A 12697-nucleotide genomic window follows, 5' to 3' on the forward strand; every position below is an offset into this window, starting at 1 on the left:
ATAAGGCTTCCACCACAAAACTCTACAAGAGTAAATGGAAACACTTTGTGTACTGGGCATCTAGTCAACACTTGGATCCCTTGGTTGCTCCTTTACATAAAGTTCTAGAATTTCTATCCATCCTTTTCCACGAAGGAGCCTCTACTTCCACACTAAGAGTACAGCTGACGGCCATATCCAACTTCCATGTTGGTGAGGACTGTTCTTCTATTATGTCCCACAGGCTTTGTAATGCTTTTATGAAAGGTTCCTTCCATCTTCGTCCGCCCGTCAGAGACCCTTTATTCCCATGGAATTTAAATTTATTGTTGTCACAACTAATGTTGCCACCCTTCGAACCAGCCTCTTCTTGCCTCCTGAAGTTTTTGTCATGGAAGACTCTTTTTCTTGTAGCGGTTACTTCAGCTCGGAGAGTGTCAGAACTGCAAGCAATATCAATTAAACCGCCTTAGTTAATTTTCCACCCAGATAGTCTCTTTACGAACAAATCCATCCTTCCTTCCTAAGGTATGTTCTGTCATAAATATTAATCAGTCCATTGAACACCCTACTTTCTTCAAAAACCATACCAGCAAGTTGGAGTATATGCTACACAAGTTAGATGTCCACAGACAGCTAAGATTTTATTTGGACGGGACTAAAGACTACAGAAAAACAGATCAACTTTTTATTGCATTTGCAGACAATAAAAAGGGCATGGCAGTTACAAAACGTACGCTCTCCAAATGGCTTACTGATTGGTATAGCCTTTGTGTATTCTAAGTCAAATCAGGCCTTTCCCACCAAACCTAAAGGCCATTCTACTAGGTCCGTCTCCACTTCCTTGGCTCATGCAGCTCGCCTGCCTTTGGACACGATTTGTGCAGCAGCCACGTGGTCTAAACCACATACTTTCATCGCTCATTATAGGGTTGACAAAGCCTTCAAAGACAGGACATCTTTTGGTTCCACTGTGCTCACGAACGTTCTTCCATGAGTCACTCAGGGTGACTGAGCTAGGGACGCTACCAGTGTGTAAGAACAAACGGCGAGATTGAACACTCTCACATAAAGAAGTTATGTTCTTACCATAACGTTCCATGTGGAGTGTTCATCTCGCCTTTGTTCTTACATTCCCCCCCTTCCCTCCCTCGTGTTTGGAAGAACGAGTAGGACTAGAGTCTGGTCCACATGTCTTTACCTCTTCCGAGTATATATTACCTCTTACCTCATAAGGTATATTTCGTTACCCTTTAGTTAATTTGTCAGTGAGATGGTGTCTCTGAATTTTTGTGGCAGTATGTAGCCTTAGCACCTCAGGGTTATTGTTAGTCTGGTTTGATTGCAAACTAGATCTGAGTAATGGCAGGGAGAATTGTGGGATATAGCCTGGTCTCGAGCTTCTCTAAGATGCAGAGCTTTGCTATGCAGCCGACTCGGAGCCGAGGATCGGCTCCGAACCCGTGTGTAAGAACAAACGCGAGATGAACACTCCACATGGAACGTTATGGTAAGAACATAACTTCTTTTTTTGTCAGCTTTGAAAATTAAGCCTTGGGCGCAAATTGTCTTCCTTGAAAGAAAAAAAATTAAGACTGAAATTCTTTTTTTCTTCGTAATTTTTATTTAGGCCACCATTGGAGTAAAATGTTGAGAAAATGCTCTAAAATGCATCCCAGACCATCTGTAAACCTGTGGCTTCTTGGGCCTTGACTTGAGTTATTTGCTAAATGATTATTACCTGGCTGTCTTGTTCAGGAAAGGTGTGTTGAAAGGATGCAAGGAAAACTAAAGCTGAACCACAACAGTAAATTTCTTTCCTTAATCATTATTTCTGTTCAAGCTATTATTGGATGAAAAGGTTGTGTAAAATGCACTTCAGAGCATATAGAAAGTTATGGCTTCTTGAAAAAGCTTAGAGTAAGGCAAAATGTGAGAAAAGGAAGAAAAAAGTAACGGGGATGGTATGGGGAGCCCAAAAGGAGAAGGACTCAGAGGAGCAGACTGGAGGGTGGTTGTGTGTGTGGGGGGGTGTTGAAATGTAGGTCCAGTCATCATTTCACTTTAAGTCCAGACCTGTACATAGACTTGTTGCAATGTACCACTGTTGCAGCTAAGTGCCAGTAACTCTAACTGCCCGTTTGTTAGGCAGCTCAACATAGTGATAGTGTGATGCATAGGCCTGTTGTAATGTAAACGTTTGTAGCTGCAGGTCTGTCTGTGGATACTACTCCTAAAAGTTTGCAGCATGAAATAAAAGGTTGCTTTGGATGGATGGCATTGTTAGGATGATACTTATACTGTAAGTACCTAGGGGGCCCCCAAAATCCTAACACCGGCCCTGGATAAACCAGTTCTTTATGGACTAACAGTGTGCTTATTTTTCAGGTACATTGCTTCAGTGCATGTCAGTGCTGTGGCCAGTTGAGTGCGTAATGCTTTTTTTTGATGAATTTGTGTTACTTATTGCCTGGATTAGGTTGTTTGCTTGGAATCTGCAAATCTTTCATGATTTGTCAGCACGATTATTATTGGAGCACTCAAAATTATTGAGCATGATTTCCTGTCATCTGAGCATCTCTGGTCATTTCCATGAACTGTACCCATTCTTCCACTTTGGGAATATAGGTAAAAGGCAATGGAGCTGTTAAGAGAAGTTTACGTCTTTGTACATGCAGATTTAGTTTTTGAGAGGTAGTGTGTAATAGTATATTTTGTTCTGCCTTTGTAGGTGGTTCAGTTCAAACAGCAGTCTCGTCTGGAAGAGAAGCGTAAGAAGGCCTTGGACCTACAGCTAGATTTTATCGTAGGGCAGACTGAGAAGTACTCTGACTTGCTGAGCCAAAGTTTGAATGAGACTAAGCCTAAACCAGGCTCCTCTTACATTGGCTCTTCCCATGCAGACTCTGCTACTTCCAGCCCTCCTGCATCCATTACTGAAGATGAAGGTCAGTGAAGAGCAGAAGCTCAGGGCTTTTGTTGTTCAACATTGCATAAAATGTATTCTACTAGTTTCATTTTTTTTCTGTTCACTGTGTTAGAAAGTTTGTGTGCTGTTTTGACTGTTGCTTAGTACAGCCATCAAGTCTGCTTTAAATATATTTTTGTGTTGTAATACTACTGTTCACTGTATTTTTATCCTCATTGCTTCTGGTTCACTGTTTTCAGAAGCTGATTACTCTGATCATTACTTCACAGACCATCCCTCATCTTTCCAAAACAGATTCTGTACCGAGAGCATTTTTATGGCAGGTTTTATTACAGACTTTTCTTTCACCCATCATGATGTCTTATTCATCCGTTGCAGTATTATTGACATAAGTGAGTTGCCTGCAAAGGCTACGACCTGATAGGCAGTATATCAAAGTCCCCTTACTACCTAGGGTGCGCGGTACGTTTGACGTAGGCCACCTGCAGATGTCTGCCATAAAAGCGATGTACACCTGTAACACCCTAAACTTCTTTGCTGCCAGTCAGATCACCAGTCCTGGGTGTCACTCTGCTGCCGGAATAGTTTGCCAACTAAGATAAGTGCCCTGTTGGGAAAATATTTTTTTGTCTTTTTCTGCTGCCTTGTTTTTTTATTGAAGGCAAAACTAATGGATTCCCGCTTGGACAACACTGCCCTTTTTGGTAAGCCCTCTGCAGAACTGTTCAGATCTCTGCAACAGAAAAGTAAGCAACTTAAAGACTTTAAGCACATTCTGGTATCTCCTGTGCCTAAATTTCCCAGGAATTACCCTGCAAAAGAAGTCTTTATGTAGGCATTCCAGAGCCCCACAATCAAAGCCTCAAGGCTTAAGAAAACTCAGCAATTTCCTCCTTTGTCTTCCTCCACTTCTCAACTTAATAAGCCGCCCTTTCCTGATCGAACGGACTCCTCAGGAAGTCAGGCCACCCCTCCCATCTCCTAATGCCTAACTGTATCCCTTCCATCCTGAGAACTCATCACCCAAAACACTTGGGTGTTGAGCATCATCTAGAGGGGGGTACTTTATGGTCTGGCACAAGGTGCCTTCCTTCAGGGGTATACACCAGTCCCCAAAAGAACAGGAGCGTCGTTTTCCTCCAGTCCTGCAAAACCTGCTGTAACTGGGAACTGTCGAGCTCATAATCTGAAGACGAGGGAAAAGGTTTCTACTCACAACCTGTTCCTCGTTCCCAGGAAGGAAGATCTTCATTGTGTTAGTGTTGTAGTCATTACACTTCGGTTATCCTACCGTCAGGCGGTCCCGTAGTCGGCCAGAGTTCCAAAGTCTTGGTCCGATGTCGGTTGCTTTCACTTCTTCCCTGACGTCAGTGCGCTAGGGGTATATAAGATGCATCCGACGCAATTTTCTTCGGTCTTTCTTGCCGCGCGGTGCCCGAAGCAGAAGCAGTTCGCAAGTGCCGGTCGGCCGACTCCTGAGATTTTCGGTCTATTTTCAGATCCGAAGTCTTCAATAAAGCTAAGTACCCTGTTGGGGAAACTTTTTTCTTGCCTCAGGCCGATGTCAGAAAAAGTTAATAATTGTATTTCTTGTGGGAAGCAAATACCTCATAAGGACCTCCACTCTTAATGTATTCCATGCCTAGGCCCTGATCACGACGTCACTAGTCGGTTTTGTGCTAGATTTAACACACTATAAAAACACAGTTTGATTTTGCTTTGCACTACTTTGGCCGAAGGTTCAATTATACTATGCCTTCTTATCAACCGACGACCGCAATACCGGAAAAACGCAAAGACAAGGATAGACAGGCATCCGAGGTCCAAAACAGACTAAACCTCTTCTAGGCCAGTCGCCAGTTCTCAGTGAGGCGCTTTTGCATCCCCTGACACCCGCTACCTCAAAGCCACAGGCCTCCTCCGACTCCCACGTGGAGACAACTATGCCTCTGGAAACTCAAGGTATTGGGCCTACGGAAACTAATCCCTCAGATGGGTCCGGAGCTGCTGAGCAGGCATTGGCTTCTGAGGGGGTTTTCTGACCTTCACAACTTACCATTAAAGCAAAAGCCAAGACAAAAGTACCATTAAAGACAAAGAAGCAAGTACAGCATTCTCCTGGACAGTCCTCCATGCCTAAGAAACAGATGCTTAAAATGGCCGAAGACCTCATTACTCTAATCAGGGGTTCCCATCCCCCTCCCGAGAAAAGGCCTAGGCAGGATACAGACTATGATTCCTCTGATCAGGTTTCCATTTCCTCTTCCTCTTCAGACCAGGGATACTCTCTACCCCCCTATGAGGACTCTGATGCTGAAGAATCTATCCCTTCAGCCTCTCCTACTGAGGATTATTCTTTTGGGGAAACTACATACCATGGGGGAGCATTTCGATTGGGAAAGCCAGGATGAGTCCAAGAAAAGGCACAGGGATTTCCTTTTATTGCCTCAGCACAGGCCCCTGGCTATTCCGCCTGTGCTAGATATTGTGGATGATGTATTCTCTGAATCCAGCTTATCTCCTGATTCTTTGCCCTCTACACCAGCCAAGCCAGATAGGTGTTATAGAGTCCCTGACTCTTACAAGTTTCTTTATAAAAACCCTTCTGCTGATCAGAAACTATTTCCCAGGGTCCAAAAGAGGTTAAGGCTTCCATTGCAAAAAATCTAGTACCCTGTGGCAGAGATTCCAGAGCTTTGGATAGATAGGGGAAGAAAGTATACACTTCTCCAACTTTAGCAGTAAGGGCTTTAAATTGTCAGTTTCACATGCTTAAGTACCAACAATATTTAATGGTTCAGTTAAAACAGAAAATGCTTGCAAGCTCAGAAGCTCCTGATAGCAAAGAAATGCAGGATTTATTGCATGCAGTTGAACAGGTTGGAAAACATATTCTGCAATGTGGATTTGATTCTTTAGTGGCTTCTTGTAGAGCCGCAGTTACAGGTTCTGTGATTCGAAGACATACTTGGTTAAAAGAACAGAGTTTACCTGATCATGTTAAGGCAAAATTATTGGATGCTCCTTTACAGCATGATACCTTGTTTGGTGTTAAGGCAGAAGAGGTGTTGGGAGGATAAAGTTAAATCTATGCAAACAGTCAAGGATTTCTTACAGGTACAGCCACCTCGATTTAGCAGAAATTGGCCAACAAAGAATTGGTCCTTTCCAGTGTCAGGCCACAGAGAGGCAGATACAGATGCCTAAGAGGCAGATCTCAACCCCAAGGCTCAAACAGACGACAGTGGGGGCACCTCAACCCCAAATGGAGGGGAGGACAAGTCTTAACCTTACAGGAAGCGGTCACAATGACTTTCCCCATCGTACGCCAAGCACTTCCCCTTTTGGAAGCCCCCTTAGGGGGAAAACTAGCACTTTTCTCTCAAAACTGGCAAACAATCACCCAAGACAAACGGGTTCTGAATATTGTTTCAAGGTTACAGGTTCCATTTTCATACTTTACCAAGGCTAAAAGGAATGCCAGACCTGCCACAAAATCAATGGGCAGAGGCACAAAAACAAACTTCAGCCCTCATGGACATGAGAGCTATTCAAAAAGTACCACAACAGGGACAAGGATTTTACTCGAGACTCCTCCTGGTCCCCAGAAAGGACAAGGCCTGGAGGCCCATACTAGACCTTTCAATTCTAAATGCTTACCTGGATATTCTGAAATTCAAAATGTTGACATTACAGCAGCTTCTACCCATGCTGGGCAAGAAGGCTTGGCTTGTTACTCCCTGCACTGCCCTTTGGCTTATCTACTGCGCCCAGGGTCTTCACAAAGTGCCTGGCACCAGTAATTGCATTTTGCAGACAAAAAGGGATTCAGATATATCCATACCTGGACGACTGCCTCATTTAAGCAGAGACACAAAGGACATTCTTCTACAGCATATGGCGTTTGTAAAAAGGTTGCCAATTTCTTTAGGGTACACAGTAAATGAAAAGAAGTCAAAACTGGTGTTCTCGCAACAGATTATATTACTGGGTGCCAGCTTAAATACAGTGGCCCAGATGGCTTACCTCACGCCAGACAAACAAGTTCAACTAACTCATTATTTTCAATTACTGGCAAAAAAGTCCCATCTCCCTGCAAGAAAAATTCTGCAGGCAATGGGATTCATGGCATCCTGCATACTACTAATACCATATGCCAGACTACATATGAGGAAATTATAATGGTACCTGAAAAGTGTTTGGACTAAACACTCACAGTTTAGAAGCAGTAATACCAATGAGTCCCTGCCTACAACAGGAGTTTCGATGGTGGGCACAGGCATGTCACCTAAACAAGGGTCAGCCTTTTACCCTACCCACAGCCAGGCAGACTCCAACAACAGATGCCTCGGATTACGCCTGGGGAACGCACATGGCAGGAAAATGCATTCAGGGCAAGTGGACCACAGACCAGATGCATCTTTACATCAATCAAAAAGAGATGTTGGCTGTTCAAAATGCCCTAACAGCTTCCAAGGACCTTCTGCATCCAGGACAACTATTATTGAAGACAGACAACACCACAGTAATGTGGTACATAAGCAAGGGGGCACTCATTCTTATCCCCTATGCAGGCAAGCCATGACCTTGTGGAACACAACTCTAACGTATCAAGTTCACCTGCAAGCACAATTCCTGCCAGGAAAGAAAAATAATCTGGCAGACTATCTAAGCAGAAATATCATGGACCCTCACGAATGGAAATTGAATCCACAAATCTTCAGCATGGTAATGCAGAAATAGGGATGCCCAGACATAGATCTTTTTGCCTCTTCACTGAATTGCCAACTACAAAAATTCTGCACTAGGACTTATCACAAACAAGCATGGAAAGTGGATGCTGTCTTGTTCAGCTGGAAAAACCTAAAAGTTTATGCCTTCCCGCCACTGTCTCTCCTTTCAAAGGTACTCCTAAAAGCCAGACAAGAAAAAACACAGATGATCCTGATTGCTACAGACTGGCCACGCCAGCACTGGTACCCTATCTTAAGGAACTCGGCTCAAGGCCCACCTTGGATTTTGCGTGAAATTCCACACCACCCGACTCAACAAAACAATCAGATCCTGCACGGTCCGCTCAAAACCCTAAACCTGGCTGCATGGCAGATTCATTAGTCAATCAGGCAACACCTCTCTCTAAAGCTGTTATGGATGTCATTTTGGAGGCCAGGAGGCCGAGCACCAGGAAAGCTTACTCAGAAAAATGGAAGAGATTCTGCACCTGGAACCAGGCTCAAAGCCTTGACCCCCTTGTTCCAAACATTCCTCATATTTTACAATACTTAACTGAGATGTTGGACAGAGGCCTATCCTTCTCATCAATTAAGATCCACGCCTCTGCCATTTCAGCACATTACAACACGGATCCTCCTTCATTCTCTCATCCCTTGCTAAAGCAGTACCTCAGAGGGGCTAAAAACACAAGACCTCCCCAGAGAGCACCAACACCAACTTGGGACCTCAATTTTGTTTTGGAAAAACTGACCCTGCCAACTTTTGAGCTAGCCAATACAGCCAATCTAAAATTTTTATCATGGAAATCAGCTCTGCTCCTGGCAGTAACTTCAGCATGAAGAGTCTCAGAGCTACAGGCATTTAATGACAGTGAAACATTTTATAATTTTTCATCAGGACACGGTTTCTTTAAGGACAAACCTTACCTTTATGCCAAAGGTGGTATCTAGTGTGGCTCTTAACCAAACCATCCATTTGCCAACTTTTTATCCAAACCCCCAGAATAAAGGGGAGAAACTTCTGCACTCTTTGGACATACACAGGCAGCTACGCTTCTACTTGGACAAAACAAAAGCTTTCAGGAAAACTGAGCAACTGTTTGTAGCATATGCTGCAGGATCACAGGGCAAGGCTATCTCAAAGCAGACTATCCAAATGGATAGGACACTGTATTCGTTACTGCTACACACAGCATGGAAAATCAGTCCCAAATAACATTAGGCCACATTCCACCACGGCAACAGCCACTTCAACACCCTTTCTCAGAGGAGTACCTACCAAGGCAATTTTGGAGGCTGCAACTTTGAGTTCAGTGCAAACCTTTACCAAGCATTACCACCTACCTCTTTTCTCTAAATCCAGAGCAGGATTTGCCACTGCAGTTCTGCAGGGCCTCATAGTCAATCCTAACTCTTTATAGACCAGGCACCCAACCTTGGCTTTGGGATTCTACCGAAGTGTAATGACTGCAGCAGTGTAACATGATGAACATAGTACAGTTTTGTACCTTCCATAAATGTAGATGTTAGAGTGTTCCCACTGCTACAGTCCAGATTACCCTCCCTCCATTCCCTCTGACCTAACTGGACTTATTTTATACTTTTCTATCCTATACAACCTTTGTGGTGTATTTGCTTGTAACTGAAGGTATTCTTATTTTATATGTATATTTTTTATTGGCGGTACGTATTGCCTACCTACTTGGTGGCACCTGACATCTGGGGCAAGAAAAACTGAAGAAAATGGCATTGGATGCATCTTGTATACCCCTGACGCACTGACGTCAGGGAAGAAGCGACAGCAACCGATGCCGGACCAAGACTTTGGAACTCTGGCCGACTGGAGGGACCGCCTGATGGCAGGATAACCCAAGTGTAATGACTGCAGCAGTGTGAACACTCTAACATCTACATTTATCGTAGGTACAAAACTGTACTTTCCTTGGAGACCCATCCTAGACCTCTCCTGTTTCAATGACTTTCTTATGGTTCCCACATTCAAAATGCTTACCTTGCAAACCTTGCTTCTTATGCTTCCTTAAGCATTCCTAGCCTCAATAGACATCAAGGATGCTTTCCTTCATATATACATTCACCCCAGATACAGGAGATTCCTACAGTACTGTATGGGATTCTCCCACTATCAGCTCTCTGCTTTGCTTTTTGGACCGTCCACTACCCCGAGAGTCTTCACAAAATGCCTAGCACCTGTGGATGCCTACTGAAGACTACAGGGTATCCTAATCTTTCCTTACCTAGACGAGTTTTTGATTCAAGCCAGTTCTGAAATGGAATTGAACAAAAATCTTCATTTGGCAGTTGCCATTCTACAAAGCTTGGGATTCATCATAAATTTCAATCATCCCTGATCCCATCCCAGAACCATGTCTTTCTGAGGTGCAGATATCAAACCAAGACAGTTGTCCTTCACCTGCCAAGGCACAGGAGATTTCTCTGCTGTTTGCGGAGAGTCTCCCCCTCAATCTGTTGGCAAGACAGTTCTTTAGAATTTTGTGGTTGATGGCACCCACCATCCCTTTACTTACTCTTGCCAAGGCTACATGTGAGGAAATTCTGGTGGTTCCAAACATCATTGTGGTCTGAACATGCCCATCCCCTGGAATACTAAATTCCTTTTCTACCCTGTCTCAAGAAGGAGCTGCATTGGTGGATTACACAGTTGTCTGTAAACCTAGGCCTCCTCATTCATCCACTGCCACCAATTCAAGAGTACACATATGCATCGGACACAGACTGGGGGAGCAGTCCTGGACCACCACACAGTACAAGGACAGTGGACAGCCTCAATTACGTCAGCATCAATGAAATGAAGACACTAATCCTCTCAGACCTTCCAATCCCTTCTCAGACCAGAGAGACTTTGTATGCACACAGACAATATGATAGTCTTGTGGTATATCAACAAACGGGGTGGGGGGGGCAGGATCTGATCTCCTGTGCTGACTAGCCATACAGGTCTGGGATCTAGCATGCTTGTTAGATGTCTTCCTTCAGGCGGTATGCATCCCCTCCAGTCAGAATGCTGTGGCAGACTGTCTACGCAGATCCAGAATTACAGGCCTACGAATTGATGCTTCACAAAGATGTGTCTTGACATTGTCCATAAGTGGGGTATTCCACAGATAGACTTGTTTGCCTCCCTTGTGAACAAGCAGCTTCCAAAGTTCTGTGCCAGAGAACCCCATTTTCAGGCATGGAGAGTGGATGACCCTATCAGTCTTCGGGAAGGGAAAATTCCTGAATGCATCCCCCACTTCTGCTTATCGCGAAAGTCCGGCTGAAAATTCTGCAGGACAAACCAAGAATGTCCTTCAAGAATGCAACTGCAGTCATAACATATGGGTTGTCCTGCCTCAGGCAGCCTTCGGTCGGCCGAATTCCAAAGTCTGGGTCTGGCGTCGGCTGGTGTCGCCTCCTCTCCGACGTCACAACGGCTGGAGTATAAAGGCATCGGCCGACGCCATCTTCAGTCTTTCTTGCCGCGCGGTGCCCGAAGCAGAAGCCGTTCGCAAGTGCCGGTCGGTCAGCTCCTGTGTTTTCAGTACCGAAGTCATCTAAAAGCTAAGTACCCCGTTGGGGAACATTTATTCTTGCCTCAGCCGATGTCAGAACAAATTGAGAAAGTTAATAATTGTTTGTCTTGTGGTAAACAAATACCTCATAAGGACTTCCATTCTCTTTGCCTTTCTTGCCTGGGCCCAGACCACGACGTCTCGGCCTGTGCTGCCTGTGCTTTAATAAGCGCGCACTCAGGCGCCGGGCAGAATTCGCTGAGGATTTTTTCGGTGAATCTTTTGCATATATCATGCCGTCGGATCAACCGACAACCCAATCTGCTAAACGCAAGGACCGGGACCGACATCCTCGGCCCGCGTCCACTACCGATGTTACTCCTAAACCCTCTGCTAGCGCTCCGGTCCCTTCGGAAGTGGTAAATCTACCGCTCCAGGCCGACGACAAAGCGTTAACACTACCTTCGGTCTCAAGAGATCTCTCCGGTGCCAGTTGTTGATTTTCATCCGGAAACCGAAGTTCTGGATCTACCCGACACCATCCCTGTGGACAAGGTAACGCCTGCACGTGGGGCTGCTAGGCCTCCTGTATCCATGTCCATCAAAGCCTTTGCACGTGCTAAGGCGGCCAGTCAGGCCAAGGCCCATCCTAAACCTGCCCAGGCCCCTTCATCTGATAAGCAGATCATGTCTCTGGCTGCAGATCTTATTTCCCTTATTAGGGGGTCTCAGCCTCATCCGGACAGGGGTTCTCAGCCACCTGCAGAGAAAAGGCCTCGAACTGAGCAGGCGGATGACCTCTCCTCGGATGAAGCTTCTGGGGATTCTGAGCATTCTGATACTCAAGAAGAACCCTTCCAGGCCTACGAGGACTCTGATGCTGAGGAATTAATTCCCACTGCCTCCCCTCTAGAGGATTTCTCATTTGGGGAAGTCCTGCATTCCATGAGGGAACATTTCCAATGGCAGGGTCAGGAATTCTCTGACTCCAGGAAAAGGCTTCGTACTTTCCTCAAGCTTCCCCAACACAGACCTTTGGCTATCCCTCCAGTTATGGATGTTTTGGATGATGTTTTTTCTGACTCCAGTGCCAACCCTGATTCTCTTCCTCCTGCTCCTGTCAAGCCGGACAGATATTATAGGGTCCCTGACACTCACAAGCACCTTTTTAAGGCCCACTCTGTGGATCTAGAAACTATTTCACAGGGCCCCAAGGGAGTGGCTCCCTCCTCTGCCAAAAACCCACTGCCAGCTGACAGAGAAGCAAGGTCCCTAGAGAGATGGGGTAAAAAAGTATATACATCTACTACCCTAGCCATGAGGTCTCTTAACTGCCTTTTTCACATGTTTCAGTATCAAGATTTTCTCCTGGATGATTTACAGAAAAAGTTAGCCTCTCCTGAGCCTATTGATAAAAAGGCACTGCAGGATCATATACATAAGGGTTGGGAGGATGGCCTAATAGTTAAGGTGTTTGCCTTACAAACACAAGGTGCAGGGTTTGAGTCTCACAAGGTATAATT

The 12697-nt window shown here is 45.1% G+C and overlaps 1 protein-coding gene across 1 annotated transcript in view; it reads left to right on the forward strand.

Annotated features, from left to right (window-relative positions):
• The window catches only part of LOC122814504 (Snf2 related CREBBP activator protein), a 3617155-nt gene that overhangs the window by 433603 nt on the left and 3170855 nt on the right, over positions 1-12697 (forward strand). The window contains exon 4 of the mRNA XM_044087079.1: positions 2711-2927. Coding sequence (XP_043943014.1) covers positions 2711-2927 — 217 coding nt within the window. The remainder of the gene's footprint in view (positions 1-2710; positions 2928-12697) is intronic.

This window comes from Protopterus annectens, chromosome 10.part0 (assembly GCF_019279795.1).
Source record: "Protopterus annectens isolate FY-2018-M chromosome 10.part0, PAN1.0, whole genome shotgun sequence".
NCBI classification, from domain to species: domain Eukaryota; kingdom Metazoa; phylum Chordata; order Ceratodontiformes; family Protopteridae; genus Protopterus; species Protopterus annectens.